Here is a 23,848-nt window from a genome sequence, read left to right on the forward strand (position 1 = left end):
CCAATGAACACAGCACAAAGAGGTAAAGATGATGTTATCATGTCAGAGGCATCAGAAAACGTGGTTGACTTTCGGCTGAAGCATGATGTAGCTTTGTTGGTTGGCAAGAAGTTGTTGGTTTAAGTCCCACAAATGGCTAATCTCTAGCTAGCATTATTTGCTGCATTTCCATAATAGGGCCAAATGAGGTTGTGCTAGTGCGTGCCAGGGCCAGTTCCATTCTCATGGTCACATCTGGGGCTTCATAGTACCTTCGGGGCCAATGGCCTTTAGTCCACTGACTACCCTTGGGTCAAAGAAGGTCAACTAGGGATTCAGGCGGGGTTAACATCAAAGGCAGAATTTCGCTGAGTCACGTCAGAGGTTTCAGCACAAAGATTCTCATTTCCCCAATCTTTCATATCTAGCCACCAGCTTACCTCAATAAACCAACAGAGAATGGAGAATCATCAATACTGGTTAGTAGATGAAATTAGGGCTCTTCTGAATATTTAGGCTGATGGAAATGTGCAACGTCAGATCGACTACGTCTGCTGAACGAAAACGTGATACTGTGCAAAAGTTTTAGGCACTTCTGAAAAATGTTGCATAGTGGTGATTTCTTCAAAAATAATGTCATAAATAGATTTCATTTATCAATGAACATCATACAAAGTCCAATAAACATAAAAAAATCTAAATCAATATTTGGTGTGACCACCTTTCCCTTCAAAACAGCAACAGTTCTCCTAATCCTAGGTACACCTAGACAGTTCTTCTTGGTGGTTGGCAAAAAGGATGTTCCAAGCTTCTTGGAGTGTCAAGCTTCTGTCTCTTCTTGGAATCCCAGTGGAGGCTCTGTGAGGGTCAAGCTCCCTGTTCTTCTACTCTATTTGCAAAAGGAACGTCTAAAATGTACATTTACTATTGACATGCTAAAGCTGAAGATATAAATAACCATCATAAGACAAATGCTTTTGTGAAACATCTTATGTGCCCAAGACTTTTGCACATTACTGTATCTTTTTTCGCAGAAACTGCCAAGTTGTGTATCCAGCACACAGCGTTACAGGTTCAGGAAAATAAAAATTGTGGCCACAGTACAAATTCGGGTTCAATTTGAGGGCTAGCTGGCAGAGTCTGAAATCTCAGCTTGAGTTTCCCTTGGGTAATGAGCGGGGTGTGTGACATTGGCACCAGGGTGGCGTATTAAGGGCAAGTTTTAGGGCAACGCTGCAGGGCTATTGCCCAATGGTGGGAATGCAGATCTATTTTGCTCTCGCAGCTCGAGGTCCGAGGACATTGGCAGTTGATATCCCTCGTTCGCACTGGCTCGATAGTGAAAAAGTGTCTATTGTGTCTTTGACCAAGGCACCTTAGATTGTTCCAGGTTGAGTTGGATTAGATAAAAGTGTCTGTTAAATGACAAAGAAGTAGTCATTTTCTAACTCACAAATGGCAAAATCATTAGAAATCATTTGAGACCATGGAAAATATTGTCTGGAGCAGCCCAAGTCAAACTGAAATAAAAGTCAACAGTAAATGAAAAGAACAGGATTTTTCTCTGGTCTTGTATGTAAATTCAGTGTACTGCCTATAAAGATGCCAATGTACTTCAACATATTAGATAGTAAATACTAATGGGTTGTAACTAGGGCTGGGAGATATAGCTAAAAAGAAATCTCTAAATTTGTCAGCCTTCTTAAAATATTCTATATTTATTTCAATATATATGTATTTTCTCATGGCTGAATAGGGTGATGTTTTCTTCAAACAGAGCAACCATCATTTCAACAATACAGCCATTGACGCCAACAAGATTTAAAATGTTTAATGCAAGAAGTAAAATATTGCATCTTTTTAAACCGCAAGCAAATTGTGAATACAATACATACGTCATGACTATATGATATATCACCCAGAACAACTTAGGACTATTCGTTTTTGACAGACTTTAAAACAATTTTTATTGCTGGTGAATTCAATGGTAATTTCACAAAACACACCATGAACCCTGTTCGACCAAAACACAAACAAAATATCTACCAAATGGAAAGAAGTCAAAGAGAACATCCAGTAATTCAATAATATATCAAGTCCTTGGCCTTCATCTTTTCACAACTGTCCCTCAATAAGACACTTTTAAAATGTGCCACTGCAGCGAACAACGATCTTTGTCTATTTAGTTATAATCTGTGACTAGCCACATATGGAGTTAGTTTGTCCTAACAAAACGCCAGCAATGAAACGCTGTCTCATTTTACAGCATTAAAACCACAAAATTACTTTTGGCCACTTTACACTACATTACAGAAATTGTGTATAACTGCAGCATTGCATAACCTTACTCTGTATGAAATTGTGTTTAATCTTTTAATAATCACTACCACTTTGGCAGACAGTCCTCTTTAACAAATGGAAATAAATAAAAAAAAAGAATGGGAAAAAGTATTATAAAACACTACCATTTTTATGAAGACATCCTGCAGTACATTTCATCATAAAGTCCAGTGCACATGGTTCAATTTTCTGCCTTTGACGATTTTTGCTTTTCACATTGTACGATAAGATCTTGGGGTAAAAGTCAAAGCAGATTGTACCACATTAATTGGCGGATATGATTATATTCATCACTAAAATTTATCCTAAAAGGCAAATAATTAATTAGCCACCTGTGAGAATGTTACACTGCAATCAAAGACTGAAAACTTGTATTTTATCTTCTATGATTCCTAAAATGAAATGGTAAATTATGGCCAAAATCGTACAGTGTGCTTTAGTCTGTGGGGGGTTATCAATTTGAAGTACAGTGCAGTTTTGTTTTTGCTTTTTAATGGTCATGTTAACTCCGTTATGACTGTTTTTGGTACAAGAAACCTTGACTAACATTGTAAGACTTGACAATGTGGTGCTATTTTGACATCTTAGACATTTGACAAGTTAAACCAACCTAACATTGGCATTATGAAAATTAATTTGTCTTAATAGTAGGAGACAGCATAAATCTCCTATAATTTATGTTTACAGTTCCATCATTACACATAAAAAAATAAAGCGTGTGTTGTCTTCTCCAGATACATTTTAAGCCGCTGTTTCAAAGCAGCAGAAAAAATATATTCCTAATAAAAAAACAAACCTGACAGTTGAGGAAATGTAGTGCAGAAAAATTGCAATGGTACAGTAAAAACAACTTACGAAAGAGGTTTTAAAAGTCTTCAAATCCATTTTACTATAAATATGTAACCCAATCAAGCAACTGTCTTCACCTGAGGGTATTCTCCAGTTCATGTGTCCCAGGAACTTCATGTGTCATTGATTTAAGTCGGCCCTGCTCTTCAATTACATAGCTGGTTTATTTTGGTCTTTACTCTTTGAAATGCCACAGATGCTGCATGGTGACAGCACATGTTTGACACTGCATACCATCCATAGAAGCTCATAAAATCATGCCAGTACAGTGAAAAAGAAAAAATATATATTCAATATTGCAATACATTTACTCTGTAAAATACTGAGATCTTCATCAAAAATCTAAAATCTTCATTAAAATCACTAGTACAGACAAACACAATTTGCTTAAGCTAACAACACACAAATAATTATAATATTTAATGTCTTTACTGAACAAATCTGTGAACCCTTAGATTTAATAACTGGTTGATTCTCCTTCAGAAGCAATAACCTCAACCAAGTGTAGCTGTGAATTAGACCTGCACAACATTTGAAAGAATTTTGTATAATTTTTCCTAACAGAACTGCTCAGCCATATCCTTAGGATGTCTGGTGTGAATGGCTCTCGAGGTCATTCACAGCATCTCTATTGGGTTAAGGTCTGGGCTCTGACTGGGCCAATTCAATAGTTGGATTTTCTTTTTTCTGTTGTGGATTCACTTCGATGTTTAGGGTCACTGTCCTGCTGCATCACCCAACTTCTACTGAGCTTCAGCTGGTGCACAGCCCCCCTGACATTATCCTTTGGGATATCTTGATACATTTGGGAATACATTTTTTCCTTGATGATGGCCCCAAAGCAGTCCCAAATTATGATGCTCCCTCCACCGTATTTCACCGTTGGGATGATGTTTTCATGTTGGTCTGAGGTGCCCTTTTTACACCATACATAGTGCTGCATGGTCTTCTCAAACAATTCAAACATAGTTTCATCAGTCCACAACACATTTTCCCAGTAACGTTGTGGAGTGTCAAGAGGGGTCTTTGGTAAACTTCAGGCGTGCAGTAATGTTTTTGTTGGAAAGCAGCTTCTTCCTTCGTGGTATCCTGCCATGGACAGCATGCCTGTTTAATGTTTTCTGTATAGTAGACTCATGAACAGAGATGTTAACCAGTTCCAATGATTTCTTCAAGACTTTTGCTGTCATTCAAGGGTTCTTTACCTCATTGAGCATTCTGCTGTGTGTCCTTCGAGTCATCTTGGCTGGACGGACACTTCTAAGGAGAGTAGCCACAGGACTAAATCGTCTCCAATTATAGACAGTTTGTCTAACTGTGGAGAGATGAATTTCTAAGCTCTTCGAGATAATTTTGTAACCCTTTCCAGCTTTATGCAAAGCAACAATTCATTTGCATTGTCCACATCAGCAGATGCTTCTTGTGAATTGCAAACTCAAAATGTTTGAGTGCTTTTTATAAGTTAAAGTAGCTCAAGCCCACACCTCCAATCTCATTTAATTAATTGGATGGCAGGTTTGCCAACACCTGATTCTAAATAACTTTTGTTGACGTCATTAGCCTAGGGGTTCACATACTTTTTCCAACTTACACTATAAATGTTTGAATGATGTATTCAATATGAACAAGAACAATAAAATATTTGTGTGTTATTAGTTAAAAACAGATTGTGTTTGTTCTTTACTGTAACTATTGTAAGACAAATGTACAGGTGAAACTCGAAAAATTAGAATATCGTGCAAAAGTTCATTAATTTCAGTAATTCAACTTAAAAGGTGAAACTAATATATTATATAGACTCATTAAAAGCAAAGCAAGATATTTCAAGCCTTTATTTGATATAATTTTGATGATTATGGCTTACAGCTTATGAAAACCCCAAATTCAGAATCTCAGAAAATTAGAATATTACATGAAATCAATAAAAAAAAAAAGGATTTTAAATACAGAAATGTCGGCCCTCTGAAAAGTATAATCATGCATATGTACTCAGTACTTGGTTTGGGCCCCTTTTGCATTAATTACTGCCTCAATGCGGCGTGGCATAGCCTGTGGCACTGCTGAGGTGTTATGGAAGACCAAGATGCTTCAATAGCGGCCTTCAGCTCTTCTGCATTGTTTGGTCTCATGTCTCTCATCTTTCTCTTGGCAATGCCCCATAGATTCTCTATGGGGTTCAGGTCAGGCGAGTTTGCTGGCCAATCAAGTACAGTAATACCATGGTCATTGAACCAGGTTTTGGTACTTTTGCAGTGTGGGCAGGTACCAAGTCCTGCTGGAAAATGAAGTCAGCATCTCCATAAAGCTTGTCTGCTGAAGGAAGCATGAAGTGCTCTAAAATGTCCCGGTAGACGGCTGCGTTGACTCTGGACTTAATAAAGCACAGTGGACCAACACCAGCCGATGACATGGCTCCCCAAACCAACACAGACTGTGGAAACTTCACACTGGACTTCAAGCATCTTGGAATGTGTGCCTCTCCATTCTTCCTCCAGACTCTGGGACCTTGGTTTCCAAATGAGATGCAAAATTTGCTCTCATCAGAAAAGAGGACTTTGGACCACTGAGCAACAGACCAGTTCTTTTGTTCTTTAGCCCAGGTAAGACGTTTGACATTTGAAGCCCATGTCCAGGACCCGTCTGTGTGTGGTGGCTCTTGATGCAGTAACTCCAGCCTCAGTCCACTCCTTGTGAAGCTCCCCACACATTTGAATGGCCTTTTCCTGACAATCCTCTCCAGGCTACGGTCATCCCTGCTGCTTGTGCACCTTTTTCTTCCACACTTTTCCCTTCCACTTAACTTTCTATTAATGTGCTTTGATACAGCACTTTGAGAACATCCAACTTCTTTTGCAATTACCTTTTGAGGCTTTCCCTCCTTGTGGAGGGTGTCAATGATGGTTTTCTGCACAACTGTCAGGTCAGCAGTCTTCCCCATGATTGTGAATTCAACTGAACCAGACTGAGAGACCATTTAAAGGCTCAGGAACCCTTTGCAGGTGTTTAGCTGATTAGAGTGTGACACTTTGAGCCTACAATACTGAACCTTTTCACAATATTCTAATTTTCTGAGATTCTGAATTTGGGGTTTTCATAAGCTGTAAGCCATAATCATCAAAATTATATCAAATAAAGGCTTGAAATATCTTACTTTGCTTGTAATGAGTCTATATAATATATTAGTTTCACCTTTTAAGTTGAATTACTGAAATTAATGAACTTTTGCACGATATTCTAATTGTTCGAGTTTCACCTGTATAAATGTAGGTTATTTACACATACTTTTTCTTGCCACGTATATATTTTCTTTACATCAATTTTCACTCAATGACAGTTATTTAAATTTTTTTTCAGTGTTATCTAGAATCTGACGAATTCTCAGCTCACATGGAATTATGGTATAGCAAAGTGCCCACATTTCAGAATCTCAGTAGGTGCAGGTCACCTATATGTTTGTACAATAACAGTATTGTTCGCCTACTGTTTTTTGAATGAGTATTTTGAAATCCTACTCATTTAGCATGCTGCTTTTTGTATACTGTGCAAAAAAGATAAGCGTACATATTCAGTTGCATGGAGTCCATATACACAGCATGGCCATTCTGTTTCGTGATAGTAAAATTTTTAGCGTCTGCAGGAGATTTTAACAGCAGACTTTATAGCCGTTTTGTAGGAGGTCTTTTAAAAGAAGCCTAAACGGGTTTCTTTCCAGCAATGACATTCAAAACTAATTTTTGTAAATGTGTCAGCTACAATGCTCTCAAAATTCTAGGTTGCCAGGCAGTTCTAATAAGAGTTTATGAAAATGCTTAAACCGACTCCGTCAGAGGACCTATGTAATCCTTGAGAGGCTCTGATGTAAGGTGATGTAACAAAAACTAGCTATCTGAACAACAAGTAGAGCATTTTATTCCATTAATGGCATTTCTGTCATTTGTAAAGGGCAGTTCATGTGGACTGGCAAGGCCTTTGACTGAGACATGCAGCATTAGCAGGGAAGATATTTCTCAAGCCAACAGGAGTGGAAAACATGGGTGCTTGGAGCTCACTGGAGCCAAATTAATTTAAACTACCCTTTTCAGTTTTAATGTGAGCCTTCATTTCTTGTGACACTCCAAAAACATAAACATGATAAGTATATTCCATTTGGAAACTTGCCTAATCTGCATCTCAAATAAACTTGGAAAAACTGATGTGCTGGAAGACTAATCTGGAGGCTGAACTGTATGGAGCATTATTATGAGATGGTAAACTAACTGTCTGTTTGTCACGAGAGAGATGCAGGGAAGTGTAACAACCTCTCTTCTCAAAAAGTGTAGACAGGGTGCTACTGAAAAAATATATCTAAAAAAGTCATTGGTTTCACAGCCACTTTCATGATAATTAATACAACGTCAAAGACTCTGAATGTTGGCTTTATAAAGTCTTGTGTGAAAGTAAACAAAAAAAAGCCTTGAAGTTTAAATTTAAAGACAGACAGACAGGTAGATACTGTACCTTTGAACTGCTTGAATGTTGGATTTTGAAATCATAAACATTCCGATCCAAACTCAGAACATTCTGTCAATACAGTGCAAAAGTGCCTGCCTAATTTTCTAGCTGTCTGGGTTCTGGAAGTATTGATATAGATTTTTTCCATAGGTTTCTCATAAAATCATCCATACAAGAGTTATAAGCCATGAACCAAAACAACCAACTCACTGAATCACAACATTACAATCTTTGATTTGAGAGAAAAAAAAAATACGACTTGGTTGCGTCATTCACATTGCATCATGGAAGTAACCGGTTGCTGCTGGGCTCTTTTGGTGCACTTTGTTGGCTGCGATTCTCTGATTGGTAGATCTTTTCCCTTCAGGATCATGGGTAGTGTAGATGTTTACCAGGAATTCCAATTTCAATCACGATTTTTAAACAATGAAGTTGAAATAATGCACATCGATAGCTTCAATGGAAGCACATACTGTCGATGAACAACCTCGGAGCTCATGGTAGGTATGTCTTTAAAGGTTTATAAGTTATCATTGAAAATCAATTAGACTATTGAAAAAATTTAAAGGATTTTTACTTCAGGAACCCAAATGTTGTGCTCTATAGAAGTCTGTTTTTTTTTATAGTCTTCTAAGGGAAAACTGTAACTCGGATCACTATAGAAACGATACAGTAATAACTCAAATCAGAACAGGCTGAAGGACAGTTGCGAGATTAGTGGATGTAGCTCGAAAGCTCTAGGAGAAGTAACATTTTAAAAGTTTGGTCTCGGGTTATTGTATGTATGTACAATAACAGTATGTTGGATTTTTGAAGCAAAAATAATAAGGACAGTGAATTGAACTGGAATGACCCTCACCCCAGCCATCCTAAGTTTCAAAAAGTGTATAAATCTAAATCAGCCTTCCGTTAAGATTGTGATTCTAGCAAGATTGATCACACAGGTGAGTAATAAAAGTGGTTCAATGCTTATAGAAAACAAAGTATTCCAGGTGGATTTCTTTCTCAAAGCAACAGAGCTAAGTGAAGTCTGGGACTAGAAAACGAAACACAGAGGCAAACTCTCATTCTAGTGCAGGTGTCTGCAACAGGTGCAGGCTAATACCTAAGAGTCCCCTGTCCAAAAAGAGGCAACAAGGAGACCAATTCAGCTCCTGCTTTCTTACCAAATGGAACATAGTGACCTATATGGGCAGCCAAGAGCTGAACTGCATCAATTTGCACTGTGAGATAATCAAACACTCTGGGATATGTTCCAGCTTTTTAAACAAGCCATTACAATTACCAGTATGTTTCAAAACCAAAAGGAATGTTGGACCAAAACAGATTATCTTCCTTAAGTCAAAATTAACTAGTTTATCTCAGACAAAATCCATCTCCAGGCACCGCTATTGTAAAACAAGAACATACTTTCACTTCAAAGGGCCACATCCTAGGCCAGAAATAATATCTTGGATTGGACAGCATCTTCTATGGGTACATTTGCTGGTAACAAATCACCTCTGATTCAATTTAAAAAAAGACAAACGCATACATTTTAAACTGTGAGATGATATTAAAACTTCATTACAGAGATTTTCCACAGGGACAACAATGCAAGCAGAGCTGTGTGGTCTTATTTCCAGATGGGTCTAATGATAGATCCTGCCTCATTTATTCAAAATGTAGTCTTTATGTCTTCAGCAAGAGTTCTTAAACTAGGTGTTTAACGCCTTTGTAAAAACAGGGTTTGTACACTTTTGACCAATGAATTGCCATGACTTTTCCATGAACTTTCCAGTCATTTGTGATTACTGGATAAGGAATTTTACAAATAAATTTGATTCAGCCTGAATCACTAATGAACCATTTAAACTGATCTGAGATCAATTGATCAATTCATTGAAAAGATAAGTAGACCAAAACCAGAAACATCGCAAGCTGGATTTAATGTAGTAGCTTAAAAGATTCACATGTAGGATCTTTGGAAAGTAAAATAATTTTCGCAACCAAACGCAATGGATGATTCCAGTGTAGACAGCTTCATTGATTACAATAGAAACTATTTATTTTTGATGTGTCGTGACGCATTGCTCACACCCAGCATAGACAGCGTGTCAGGAGTGCTCTGTGGAATTCTGCATTCAAAGATTCTATGTAGGCCTGGAAATTACCATATACTGTGCCATTTGGATCTTGTCTGATGAAGCATTTTGAATGCTTTTGTAATAACTGTTTCAACCACTAAGAATTCTGGGAATATGTTCAATTTCTTTCAACATTGATTAAAATTCAATGTCCAATAAGATATTCTTAAGTTCTTATTTGTGTTGTTGCATACAACAAAAGATGAACAATATCAACATTGATTTTTGGAAACGGTGTTGTTAAGCAAGACCTGGATGAAAAAGCACTTTGTCACAGACACCAATGCTATAATTGTCTCTCCTCACCATGCACACTATAAAAAGATAACATTAATCAAAGAATATTCTGAGAAAAAATAAAATAAATAAACTTCGGGACTTCTGTCTCCTCAAAGAATCTGAGTAATGAAATGAGAAACCATGGCCATAATCAAATGCATGCAAAGTTTATATCTACATATGGAGGAACATTCTGTAGTGTTCTGTTAGTAATAAGTCAGATCAAGGGATCCTTTGGAGCTCAACTACAAGCTTTAGTGGATATTGTCATTTGCAAAAGACAGGACCAATTTAAGGTCTGCATTTTTGTATATGTACTACTGTGGTTGTTTGACATGGGGGTGACAAAGCATAACCACTAGACGGACTTGCTGTCACAGTGTGGAGACAAGTCTGCAGTACTACTAGCCAAAATCGAAGTCTCCAGATAGATGGATCATAGAAACAGAAAGAGACAGCAAAAAAAGAAAAAAATGCTGGAAATATTGGCACAGCAATAATTTTGATTTTCAGTCCATCTTTATTCATTGCAACATCAGAGAGAGCAAATGTTTCTGCAACTTTTACTGCATATGACATCGCCATAGAATGCAATGAAAATTATAATAATAATAAGCAAATAACAAAACAGAAATTAATGAACACATCTCTGTCTGCATGCAGCTGTATTAGCTCCTGAAGTCGTAGACATAGCGAGTTGTTTCACACACACACACACACACATACGCACGTGCACAGGCACACTCATCAGTCAACCAATATGCTTGAATGTTACTACAGAGACTACTGTATAACATCGACTACTGAGGTGGCTGGCACAACGAAAACATAAAGACAGGTATGTATCCAATGTAAAAGAAACTAAACAAGGCAGTTTCACATGACACGGGACCAGTTTGCAGAGGATTACAGAGGACTTGCTATATGTCGAAATGGTAATTACAGTAGCCGAAATAAAGCATTTAGAAACCTACAGATGTTTGTTTCTGTGTTATTTTTTAATTATTTACAAATATTTTCAAATGAAGTAGGCATTTTTTCTCGATGATGTTACTACTACTGCCAGGTGGCTCTTACAAGTTACTAGACCAGTTATTGAACCAAAGAATCCATTTGAAATGAAGAAATCATACCTACAAGCAGAATCGAAAGTCAGCTCTTCGTGTCTGACTTAAAAAGAACAGAAAGAGCTGGTCCATGAAATGTGGAAGTTTGCGGAGGATTACCGAGGAGTCTTAATGAGGAGCTGCTGATACTATGAGCATGCATGTACCGAGGACATGAATGAGCCTGGGGCGAACTATAAGTTCAACCAAAATGTACTGGAAACATTCTTATGACTAGTTTTATGAAATAAAATCTAAGACACACAGCATGTCTGCGTTTGTGCACAGTGTCCATATTGGGTGCTTTAGGTGCCAAACTTTCATGTAGAAAACTAATCCAAAATGTAATCAATATCAGTTGCATTCGACATGCAGGATCACAGAATAAAACACTGATGACCAAAAACACCATTATTATATTATATTATATATGTATATGTATGAATGAATAATGGGTAATAATAAGCAGCAATGTGTTCACATATGGCTTCATTTAAATGTTTGAGCGTGAAAACCATGACTCCAGAATGATAGAATTACATGCTAGGAACATCATTACATGATGACGTAAAAGAATCGCTGAATCAGTTTATAAACCGGTTCATGGAAACGAACTGTCCAAAAGAACCGCTTCGCAGAAATGACTCGGACTTCCCATCACTACCATGCAGTGTTGTCAGCTTGAACTGGTCCATAAAAGCTTGATGAATTAACTGTGTAAATGTATTAAATAGTCGGTGGGAAAAGCATTATTGCTTAAGCAGACAGCAACTCTAAACAGATAAACAGCACCTGCTTATTATTGACTGACTATTTTCAAAACATTGACGAGCTGCTTAAAATACATTCTTTTACAGCATTTGTCCACCAATCACAAAATTCAACCATGCACAATAAAAATATTAGGATATTTTGGGAAGTAACATTTTTTGTTTCTAATTTAATTATAGAGAATTATATATATATATATATATATATATTTGTATAGTCTAGCACTTTTATATATTACAAAAAAGACATACCGGAAACTAACGCGTGCGCACCAGAAACGCACGTGAAAGTTTCTCGTGCGCAGGCGAAAGTCTCTGTGATTTTTTTTTTTTTGCACAGGTCAATTAAGGGGCTCCGTATAAACCACTGGATAGCTTATGCACATCTTTTTTTAGCCTATATATCTGACACTTTTGAAAAAGACTCAAAATTATTATTCTCCATGTGTTTGTGGTTAAAGAAGAGCTCAATTAAATTGTCAGGCTCAATTAAAATAGTACTTGGTTTGTATTTAAAGATTTCAGACTGATTGCAGACCAACGCGGCTGCCGCACAAGCAAATATCATTTATAATTATAATTGTTTTATCTTCTATGTCAGCTGCTGTGAGACGCACATGGATAGATCAGGGATTTAGGTACACAAGCAGCTGGCAGAAATGCCCTGCATTGTGCAGTTTCCCACAAATTAACTAGAAAAGCATGTCCGTGATTACATGGCTCTAATATTAGCAGTGGATTTTTCCAGTGTCTTTGGATGTAGCATTAGCATTTAGCTAATTACTACTGTGTTACTCATTTGTATGTACTGTATTTTCCAAAATCAATCGGTAGATGGATAAGAACGATTCAGAAAGAAATGTCAGTATAGACTATTATTTCTTTAGATAGGGATCATTTTTAATAAAATAAAACTAAATTGAAAAGTTGAAAATGTAGAAATAGTAGAAAGTAGAAATAAACACTAAATGAAAATTTGAAACATAAACTTGGTTGTAATGTCTAACGCTGCTTTCACTTTCTTTGGTGTATGTTTGAATGGAGGGGAAAAAGCAACAAATAATTGAAATGTCAACAGAAAACAATAAAAATTGTGTTGAAGGACGGTTTTGTCTTCATACACCTAAAGCATTTGCTTTCATTCTGAAACCACTTTGAAGTCTGTTCAGCAGGAAACTATTCATAAAATATAAAAGGTGTTTTTGTTACATTTATACTGACAAACAGTTCTAGTTTAAAGTTTAAAATATGCTTAAAATATTAAGTTTAAAATATGCTTACTCGGACGCTTAAATATGCTTAAAATATGAAGTTTAAAATATGTTTACTCGAACGCTTTTGGACTCTGACTCAACTCGGACTTGATTGTTTAAAGACTCGGACTTGACTCAGACTAAACTAAGGTGGACTCGAACCCAACACTAGAGTTTATAGTAGGTCCAACTCTAATCAAACGCACCTGAGCCGCATAATCAAAAGGTCATCACATTCTCTTGAAAATTACAGGCAAGTGCGTAAGAGCAACACTGGGGCTGGTATGAGCACTCTTGATCTAAACACTCACCACTCTACCCTTGATCAAAACCTGGTACATAAAAACAGACGTCTGCATGTTTGTCTGGGTAGTTTAAGTAAAGCATGGTGCAGGTTTCACAGTCATTTCCAAGCAGTGGGCTAAATTAGGTATCAATATGTTGACTAAATGTCCCTGATCATAGTGAACATTCCACTGTTATCAAGGCCAGAGGAGTTTTAAAAAAAATACTCATCAGGGGACCAAGTGCCATTACCGTAACATCCTTATCTCTTGGGGGCCACATGATAGGAGTAAGCCTGACAGTCCTAAGGTGATAATTGATCCATTGCTAATAAAAGCTTGGGTCACTTGTGGGAAAGTTCAAAATAATTTTGTTTTCCATCTCTGGCGTTTCTAACAAAACATGTGCGGAAAACATCTTTGTCAAATTGAACCCCCAATCAAATAAATTTTACCCTCCAAATTCTCATTACCGTAAAGCGTCCAGACATTTAATTTTTACTAATGCATTCCCATTGTTTTCAATTATGATTCTCACTACAGTAACTTTTTTAACTTTATTACAGTAAAAAGATGCTGTTGCACAATAAGTTTTAAAATTAAAATTGGCACAAATGAAAGGCAGAACCCAGAACCAGGGAGTACAACTATGATGTATTACAATTTAAATACAAAACAATTCACATTGCGTTAATCAGAATGTCATAATGACCCCCTTTCCTTGTGTTGTGGTAATAAAAAAATGGGGTAAAGGGTGCATGAATAATATTATCAAATAATGTCACAAAAAAAACAAAACATTATTTTTTATCTGCAATATATTATTTGTGAGAATCACCCTCTTTTGATAAAAAGCATATCAGCTACTTTCATATTAGAGGCATGCTGTCTGAGCTTGCTGTAGCAGAATGTGTACATTTCCATTTGGAAACGGTTGCCCTCTGGATAATTAGGCAGACAAAGACATCCGGTCCAGTGCTAGAAGAGAAACAGACAGCGGATAAGCAAACTACTGCCTTCCCTGAGATGATGTCCGTCCGATGTGTCGGTTTGCACCGAGGCACGAGAGGCAGCTGGCTCATGTTTCTGTCTCGCTTGTTTCCAGACGATCACATGCTGCCATTTCAACGGAGCCAATCCGGCATGTTTTTATTTAGATTGTCACTGCACCCATTAGTCATCATCTAACATTTGATCCAATTCACTTGAGGCAAGTGTCATAGTGAGAGTAATTTTAAGCAAAATTGTGAATGACTGTCTGGGTTGGGTTTCAGTTGAGGCTATATCTGAATGTTTACTAGAACTGCTTTTTGCTTTATTCCCAAAGTACATATCTTTCGTAGCATCTACTAACTGTAAAACTAATGAATACAATTCTATAGTAAATGATGTGCCAGTTTGGAAAGGTCTCATAATTACAAAAACATTGCACTTTCCATGAATAGCATACAAAGTTGGCCTTTTAAGCTCATTGAGTCATTTTTTTTTCTTTTTCAACAAAAAGGCAAAAGAAATGACCTTCAGAAATAGTTGTTCATCAACTTCAGGAGTCAGGAGATCAATTAAAATGTTATAGTGATGTTTTATTTTCTGTTTTATATGAAGTTGGTCATTTTTGCAACCCTGTTACCAAAATTGTGTAGTGTTTGAATATAGTTTGGAACCCTGATATGTGATTTCATTATTTTTTTTTTCCAAAAAACAAAAACTACAAATGAAATGAAATGTAGACATTTAAAGAGTTATATATACAGTATACAATTTTTTTTAGATAATGACCACAACACCGGCATCTTATCAAAAAGGTGGGAAAACAATAAATCTCCAATTTCACAACACATTCTTCTTCTTTTGTTTTTGGTGATTCACATTATTTGTGCATGTCAGGCAGGGAGGAGAATTTATATTAAAAAAGGACTTAAATATTGGTCTGTTTCTCACCCACACCTATTATATGGCTTCAGAAGGCATAGATTCAACCATTGGAATCTTATGGATTACTTTTATGCTGCCTTTATGGGCTTTTTCGACCTTTAAAGATCTGGTCACCATTCACTTGAACTGTATGGACCTACAGAGCTGAAATATTCTAGTAAAAATCTTCATTTGTGTTCAGCAGAAGAAAGAAAGTCATACACATCTGGGATGGCATTAGGGCACACAAATAATGAGAGGATTTTCATTTTTGGTTGAGTAATCCCTTTAAAGTAACTAAATAAGATCTATGAAGTAACTTTGTGATTGCCTGTGTGTTAAATGTCTACACAGTATTAAGTGTCTAATTTGTAAGTGAACAGTTGTGGGACCAAATTTATTTTCAGATGCCAGACATTGATTAGCTTGTAAGTGAATTAGTAGCAATTTTCTGAGCAACTGTAAATTCAATCGAGTGACAGAAAAAAAAATCCCACTAGAAAAGTAATCTTTGGTATTTCCACTGACATTGTTAAAACAGACATTTTGCTTTATTTGTCCTGCATTATTTTTAACTGATTGTAACAAGATGGAGCATCGTTTCATCCAAAGTAGCTCTACACAAGATTGAATGTGGAAACAGCTTCTATATCAACACAATTCAACAGTGAAAATACTTTCCGAGGAAAATGAATGCATGTTCTTTGAGAGATGTCACAGTGGCCAGGACAGCAAGAAGTACAAGATTATGTACAGTAACATGCTATTCCATCCAGAGATAGACAACTTCAAAGTCAGACACCAACATTGTGGCTTGAAACAAAATATTTAGGGGCTGTGGAACACATTTTGAAATACTCTCCTCCAAAGACACCAAGAATGTCATAACTCAACTATGTATTATTCAATGCAAAACAGAACTTTTGTGTGGTCAAATTTCCCCACTGAGACTGGGGTTATTATAGTTTAGATTTCTTTTATTTCTACTTTTAGTTTAAATGTATTCTTTCAATTTATTTATTTTTTGTTAGTTCACTCTATGACTGTTAAATTTTAATTGAAGTTTTTTCAGTGTTTTCTATTTTTTATTTTTTGTATTTTAAGGCTGCAAACATTAATTTGTTAACAAACGTCACTTACACTCACCTAAAGGATTATTAGGAACACCTGTTCAATTTCTCATTAATGCAATTATCTAATCAACCAATCACATGGCAGTTGCTTCAATGCATTTAGGGGTGTGGTCCTGGTCAAGACAATCTCCTGAACTCCAAACTGAATGTCAGAATGGGAAAGAAAGGTGATTTAAGCAATTTTGAGCGTGGCACGGTTGTTGGTGCCAGACGGGACGGTCTGAGTATTTCACAATCTGCTCAGTTACTGGAATTTTCACGCACAACCATTTCTAGGGTTTACAAAGAATGGTGTGAAAAGGGAAAAACATCCAGTATGCGGCAGTCCTGTGGGCGAAAATGCCTTGTTGATGCTAGAGGTCAGAGGAGAATGGGCCGTCTGATTCAAGCTGATAGAAGAGCAACTTTGACTGAAATAACCACTCGTTACAACCGAGGTATGCAGCAAAGCATTTGTGAAGCCACAACATGCACAACCTTGAGGCGGATGGGCTACAACAGCAGAAGACCCCACCGGGTACCACTCATCTCCAACACAAATAGGAAAAAGAGGCTACAATTTGCAAGAGCTCACCAAAATTGGACAGTTGAAGACTGGAAAAATGTTGCCTGGTCTGATGAGTCTCGATTTCTGTTGAGACATTCAGATGGTAGAGTCAGAATTTGGCGTAAACAGAATGAGAACATGGATCCATCATGCCTTGTTACCACTGTGCAGGCTGGTGGTGGTGGTGTAATGGTGTGGGTGATATTTTCTTGGCACACTTTAGGCCCCTTAGTGCCAATTGGGCATTGTTTAAATGCCACGGCCTACCTGAGCATTGTTTCTGACCATGTCCATCCCTTTATGGCCACCATGTACCCATCCTCTGATGGCTACTTCCAGCAGGACAATGCACCATGTCACAAAGCTCGAATCATTTCAAATTGGTTTCTTGATCATGACAATGAGTTCACTGTACTAAAATGGCCCCCACAGTCACCAGATCTCAACCCAATAGAGCATCTTTGGGATGTGGTGGAACGGGAGCTTCGTGCCCTGGATGTGCATCCCACAAATCTCCATCAACTGCAAGATGCTATCCTATCAATATGGGCCAACGTTTCTAAAGAATGCTTTCAGCACCTTGTTGAATCAATGCCACGTAGAATTAAGGCAGTTCTGAAGGCGAAAGGGGGTCAAACGCAGTATTAGTATGGTGTTCCTAATAATCCTTTAGGTGAGTGTATATTTGATTAATGCTGTTAAATTTCTCACAGCTGTCTGGAGTTATTGCTATCTAGTTGTATTTTATATTTAATGAAGGTGGGGTGTAAGGTTTTTAATTTTGTAATATTTATAACTACAGTGGCAAGCAAAAGTATGTGAACCCTTTGGAATTACTGCCATTTATGTATACATTTGTCTTTACATCTGGATTGATCCTCATCTGTTACAATAATGAACAAACACAATCTGTTTTAACTAATAACACAAAAATCATTGTATTGTTCTTGTACATATTAAATACATCATTCAAACATTCACAGTGTAGGTTGGAAAATGTATGTGAACCGCTAGGCTAATGACGTCAACAACAGCTATTTGGAGTCAATTGTTGGCAAACCTGCCATCCAGTTAATTAAATGAGATTGGAGGTGTGTGTTAAAGCTACTTTAACTTATAAAAAGCACTCAAAAATTTTCCTTAGGTAGGGCTGGGCAATTTGGCCAAAAAAAATGATCACAATATTTTTTCATATCGTTCGATATCGATATTTATCAAAATACATTTAATATCATAAATGGGGGCAGAACTGAATTCCACATGTTTGTTAGACCTCAAGAATGAATTAAACAACTTGTTTGTTTACAAGTAAATTCCACAGGGTACCTTTAAAGTACACTCAATTTAGGATTTAATCCTACATAAGGTGTGTGACCTCTTTTTGATGAAATTTAGCCAATGTCATTATCTTCAGCTGATGTTTGACTCCAATGAAAGACTTTCTTGTGATGTTTCACTGTCCAGCTCAGTAGTTGGTGGTAATGCACCATAAACTGGAAAGCAAATGTTCACTTTCCCATGGGCACAGTGTTAAATAAGAGATTGCAGGTCATGTTCATACAGCTGTATGACGAACCCTCCAGGTATCCCAGTTTGAGACTTTCAAAATATGGTCACCCTATAGAAAACATGCTAGCCATGTCTGGGACTTCAACTATGACACATATGAACCTTTACCGGAATGAATGTTCTTTGTGATGTCGATGCATGATGCCTGTTTTCCCCATTCTATATGTATCACTTGATATAAAAACTAAAACTAAAATAAAAACTAAATGTAATGAAAAACTAAAACTAAACTATAAATATTTAAAAACTACAACTAAAGAACTAACAAACAAAACAAACTAAATTGGAGCGATAATGTAAAAATGAAATAGAAATAAAAACTAAATTCAAAATATAAAACTATTTTAACCTTGCACGGCACACTAGTGAAAGTGAAAAGACTGTCAGGTGTGCCGTGGAAAATGATCAAATTCCACAAAATAAATAAATGCATAAATAGAAAAAATTTCAGGGGTCAGACTCCCACTTGATTGATTGCAGCACTAGTCAATCGTGCTTGGCAACCGCAGTCTTATCGAGGCAGATCGCTTGATTGGTTACAGCTAAGACCAATTGCTCGTTTGGCTACAGCAGCGTGTGCAGAGTGAATCTGTGTCTGACAGGAATGGAGCTTGAACTCTGAAGAATAGGCACACATGAAACTAGTATCGACCGTCTGAATGAGAGGGGCATGTTGTTTTTTCACTTCTGCATCTTTTGTCTTCCTTGTTCATCAAGGAGAGAAAAGGGTGGAAGAGCTCTGATTAATGTGCAAAAGTAACTGATATTTACACATGTTAAGGGTCTTTCACATGACTCGCGTCAGTGCTGCCTAATACAATGAAGTCTATGGGGTTATGCTAATTTACACCAAAGTGTTTTTCACATGTCTTTGCTTCACAAATAATGTCTTTGAGAGTACTAAGCAACAAGAAATATTTAAAAACTGTCCAAATGTGTGAAGAGACATTGAATGTCTCATAATTTCTTTTAATTAAATATTACCTTATCGTTTACGAGTCTCAGAGACCCCATTTATTGAACTGATTTAAATTCACCAAGAACACATAAACAAGCCCTTTTATTACTTTCTGCTATCAAAGAACCTGCCAGTTTTTTTCTCTCTCTTCCAAACATGTTTTCAATGTTTATTGTGTTTATTGTGCACAACTGGAGTTTTGTGTTCCTTGCCACAGTCGCCTTCGGCTTGCTCACTGGGGTTATAAATACAATTATTATTTAATTACTTATTTTTAAACACAATTCACAATCGTATTTTATCAAACTACACAATGATGACTAAGACATTATATATATTACATTTGTATCTTCTGTAAAGCTGCTTTGAAACAATGTGTGTTGTGAAAGGCACAATAAAAATAAAAATGACTTGACTTGACAACGGTTGCGTGGCAAACTCATAAAATCGCCCCTCTGTCATGTGGAGGGCAATTCGCCCCATGTGTTGATGCCTCGACTCAACTCATGTAAAATGTGCTTTGCAATGATGAAAGAACATTATTGAAACTCAGAATTCTTATTATTAGGCTATTATTGTGGTCTTCTCTGATAAAATCCATGCTCAGCAGTTTAAATCTTTGGGAAATGATATCGTAGATCTGCTTTGTGTTTATAATTCTTACACTGAAGTCAGTACATTTGTACTCATGCCAGATTTAATGGGAGAAGGACATTATTGAAACTCTTAACAATTATTAGACTATTATTGTTTCTTTTTGGATGAAAAATCATGTTCAGACTGAAGGAAGACTATAGATCTGCTTTGTTCGTTTAATGCTTAAACACTATAAATTCTCTTGGTAGATTTCGGTCATGAACGACTCAAAATGATTCACTGACTCACTCATACAACATAAGATGCTCGTTTGTCACCACCAAGTGACATATCCAGATGGGGTCAACCCAACAGTGAAGTACAGTGGTAGGAGCTTCATGATTTGGGGCTGCTTTGCTGCTTCGTGACCTGGACCACTTGCAATCAGAGGGAAAAATTCATTAATTTATCTAAACTTATAATTAAGTTTATCAAGATATCCTACAGGATAATGTAAAAAAAATAAAATAAAAATCCACCTTTTGCAGTTGCCCAGTCAAAGCCCAGATTTTAACCCAATAGAGATGCTGTGAATGACCTCAATGGAGCCATTCATACCAGACATCCTAAGGATATGGCTGAGCTAAAGCAATTCTGTAAGGAAGAAAGGTTAAAATTCCTTCTGAACGTTGTGCGGGTCTAATCCGCAGCTACCGGAAATGCTTGGTTGAGGTTATTGCTGCCAAGAAGAATCGACCAGTTATTAAATCTAAGGGTTCACTTACTTTTTCCAAAGTACTGTGAATGCTTAATGGGATGTGTTCAATAAAGACATGAAAGATTATAATTGTTTGTTTGTTGTTAGCTTAAGTGCACTGTGTTTGTCTATACTTGTGATTTTGATGAAGATGAGATCACATTTTATGACCAATTAATGCAAAAAAACAAATAATTCTAAAGGTTTCACATACTTTTTCTTGCCTCAGTATATAACATAGTTTTGGACCCATGAAGATGTATTTCAGCTTATTTTTTGTTTTACCAATTATGTTGTGTGAAAATGTTAACAATTAGTTTCTATTAATGGTAATAACAATGACTGAGACTTCTCCTTATTAAAGAATTATTTGTCTCCTTATTGTCTATTTTTATGTACACTAAATGAATACCCTGTCAACAAAAAGCCTAACGCAGAATAACACAGACCAAAAAACAAGTGTAAGGGAATGATGCCATGTTTATTTCACTATGATGTTTAAAAGCACACTGAGGATTAAATACATGTTCTGCAGCCTGAAAAGTCATTGTGGTGAAAATAGGGGAAATTATCCCAATCGTAAGTCACCACATTACATTTATTTCTGTGAACAAATAGCCATTTTGCTGATCAGCTTTTGCAAAAAACAGATACATGTTTAAGTCTCTGCCCAACTGTTTAGGAAAGGTGTGGGCTTGGCTCCAACTTTCCCCTACAATGGCTGTTCGCCATCAGCTAAACATGGCAGGAAGCCTGTCTGCAAGCAGGTGTTTAATACACCACTGCACAAACAAGCCATTTAAAATGGCTAGACATCACACCACATGTATCTGCAAAACAGATGCGTATGGAGCTGAGAGCTTGCGTGTGCGATTTAATGTGAGGCCTGACCTTTCAGTTTGATTCCTCCAGCAATGATGAGAAGGTTTTAAAAAAACAAGAAAAAAAGATTTCAAAGCCCCCCCACTGACGAATGTCGAGTCTCATCCCCCCTTCTTAGTTCCCTATGGTGTTAATCATACAACGTCATAGTAAAGTAATGATTTGAGTGTGACTAAATGATAAAGGAATTTCCATTTTTGGGTGAATTATTCCTTTAAGTCATCTTGAGGCCCTCTTGGGGTCCATGCCCCTGGTTTAGAGCCATCATTACAGAGGCATTCTTGTGCCACAGGATAAATCTGTACTAGACGTGCGGTCATCGCTAAATTGAGCAGTTAAAACAAGAATTTTATTAAAGCTGAGCAGAAAGCTTCAACTACATGTTGAAACCGAAGCTGAATTTGACGGCACGGCAGGATGTACCGTTACTGTAATTAACTCCAAGCGAAGTGGAGCAGAGGAAAGGTTCCTGATGACAGCTTTAAAACACAAAGTCCTCACTTCTACATCAAGTTGTCATCAATCCCCACTGCCCAACTTGTTTAAGAAAGTATTTATATTTGAGTGTAAAAATAAGAATGATCACGCCATTGTGCTGCAAATTTGGGAGGAATGAGTGATGCCTTTAGGTAACACCTCATTCAGTCAATCCATCTGGTGTGTCTGTCTTTAGGCCCATTTAAAAAGACCGGTGAAGACTGAACCTAATACTGAGGCCTGATGTAACCCATTTAGAGAAAGTGACAGATATTTGTTAATAAACCACCTCCTCTTATTTCACTAGTCAAGACCTAGAAAGTTGAAAACATCTAGAGCGTAAAACTGTTGAAGACTGAACATATTATTATGGACTACTTCAACCCATTCGAAGAAAGTCTACCTTTACGTGCACTTTGAAAGTTGAATTTCAGTCGCAATGAACAACGTGCATTTATCTGAAGTCCTTCCTTCAAATATTCGATTAAGTATAGTGTCATGTACATTCAGGGTTGGGGAGTAACGGAATACATGTAACGGAATTACGTATTTAAAATACAAAATATAAGTAACTGTATTCCACCACAGTTACAATTTAAATCATTGGTCATTAGAATACAGTTACATTCAAAATGTATTTTGATTACTGAAGAGATTACTTTGCCTTTAATTGTCATTTGTTCCATTTAATATTTTGTTTATTCAGTTGGAAAACATTTATCCATATAAATGAAGTGATCCAAAGAGCGTTTTAACAGTGGTGAAACACTTTCTTAAGATGCATTACATTCATATGAGCAGACAGAGAAGTTATAAGTAAGTTTGGTGCAGCAGAAATAGAAATAAAACTTGTGTAAATTTTTATGTGAACATTTAGCTTTATGCTAAGTTAAAAGGCTATTTCTAGCCAATTTTACATGCACCTGTTACCAGGCACAATCGTATGATTTTTATCAACAAAAAAAATCATAATTGTTTTTCCCTCTAGTAAGAACTTTGATATAATAAACCTTTTGTGCAAAATGAAATAACCATATTGACAATGTTTTATTTTACAAGACACTAATAAAATACATTTCAGTGTTCATATTTATGACTTAAAATGTCATGATTTACTATCATGTAGAATTTCTTGTTTGAGCAAAATTTGTTTTTTTTATATTATTAACCTGCATGATCTCTTTATATTTTGACGAATTACCGTGATAAAGGATAACTTATTTTTGGCTTGTGGTTCACGCACCTTTCTATGAAGGTTCCAAACAGCAGTCTGATGGTCTTCTGAATGTTCTCTGTGCACAGCCAGCTCCATTGATTCTTCATGAGCAGACACAGGATTTTCAAGGCCAGATCAGACAGAGCTGTCTCACTAGCTGGAAACAAACACACAGGTACACAATACATAACTCAGAGAATGAGTCATAGCTGGAAAAAACTATGCGAGACTGTGGTCACAATCTTTGAATGGGTGTTTGTAAAAATGTTTTGGTTTCCATTCAGATTTGTGAACAAGTGCACATATTGTTTGCACGTTGAAGAGAATGAGCACACCTAAAAT

The 23,848-nt window shown here is 36.7% G+C and overlaps 1 protein-coding gene across 1 annotated transcript in view; it reads right to left on the reverse strand.

Annotated features, from left to right (window-relative positions):
• The window catches only part of LOC127629628 (sorting nexin-19-like), a 52,195-nt gene that overhangs the window by 11,187 nt on the left and 17,160 nt on the right, over positions 1 to 23,848 (reverse strand). Inside the window, exon 9 of the mRNA XM_052106751.1 lies at positions 23,534 to 23,663. Coding sequence (XP_051962711.1) covers positions 23,534 to 23,663 — 130 coding nt within the window. The remainder of the gene's footprint in view (positions 1 to 23,533; positions 23,664 to 23,848) is intronic.

This window comes from Xyrauchen texanus, chromosome 36 (genome assembly GCF_025860055.1).
Source record: "Xyrauchen texanus isolate HMW12.3.18 chromosome 36, RBS_HiC_50CHRs, whole genome shotgun sequence".
Taxonomy (NCBI): Eukaryota; Metazoa; Chordata; class Actinopteri; order Cypriniformes; family Catostomidae; genus Xyrauchen; species Xyrauchen texanus.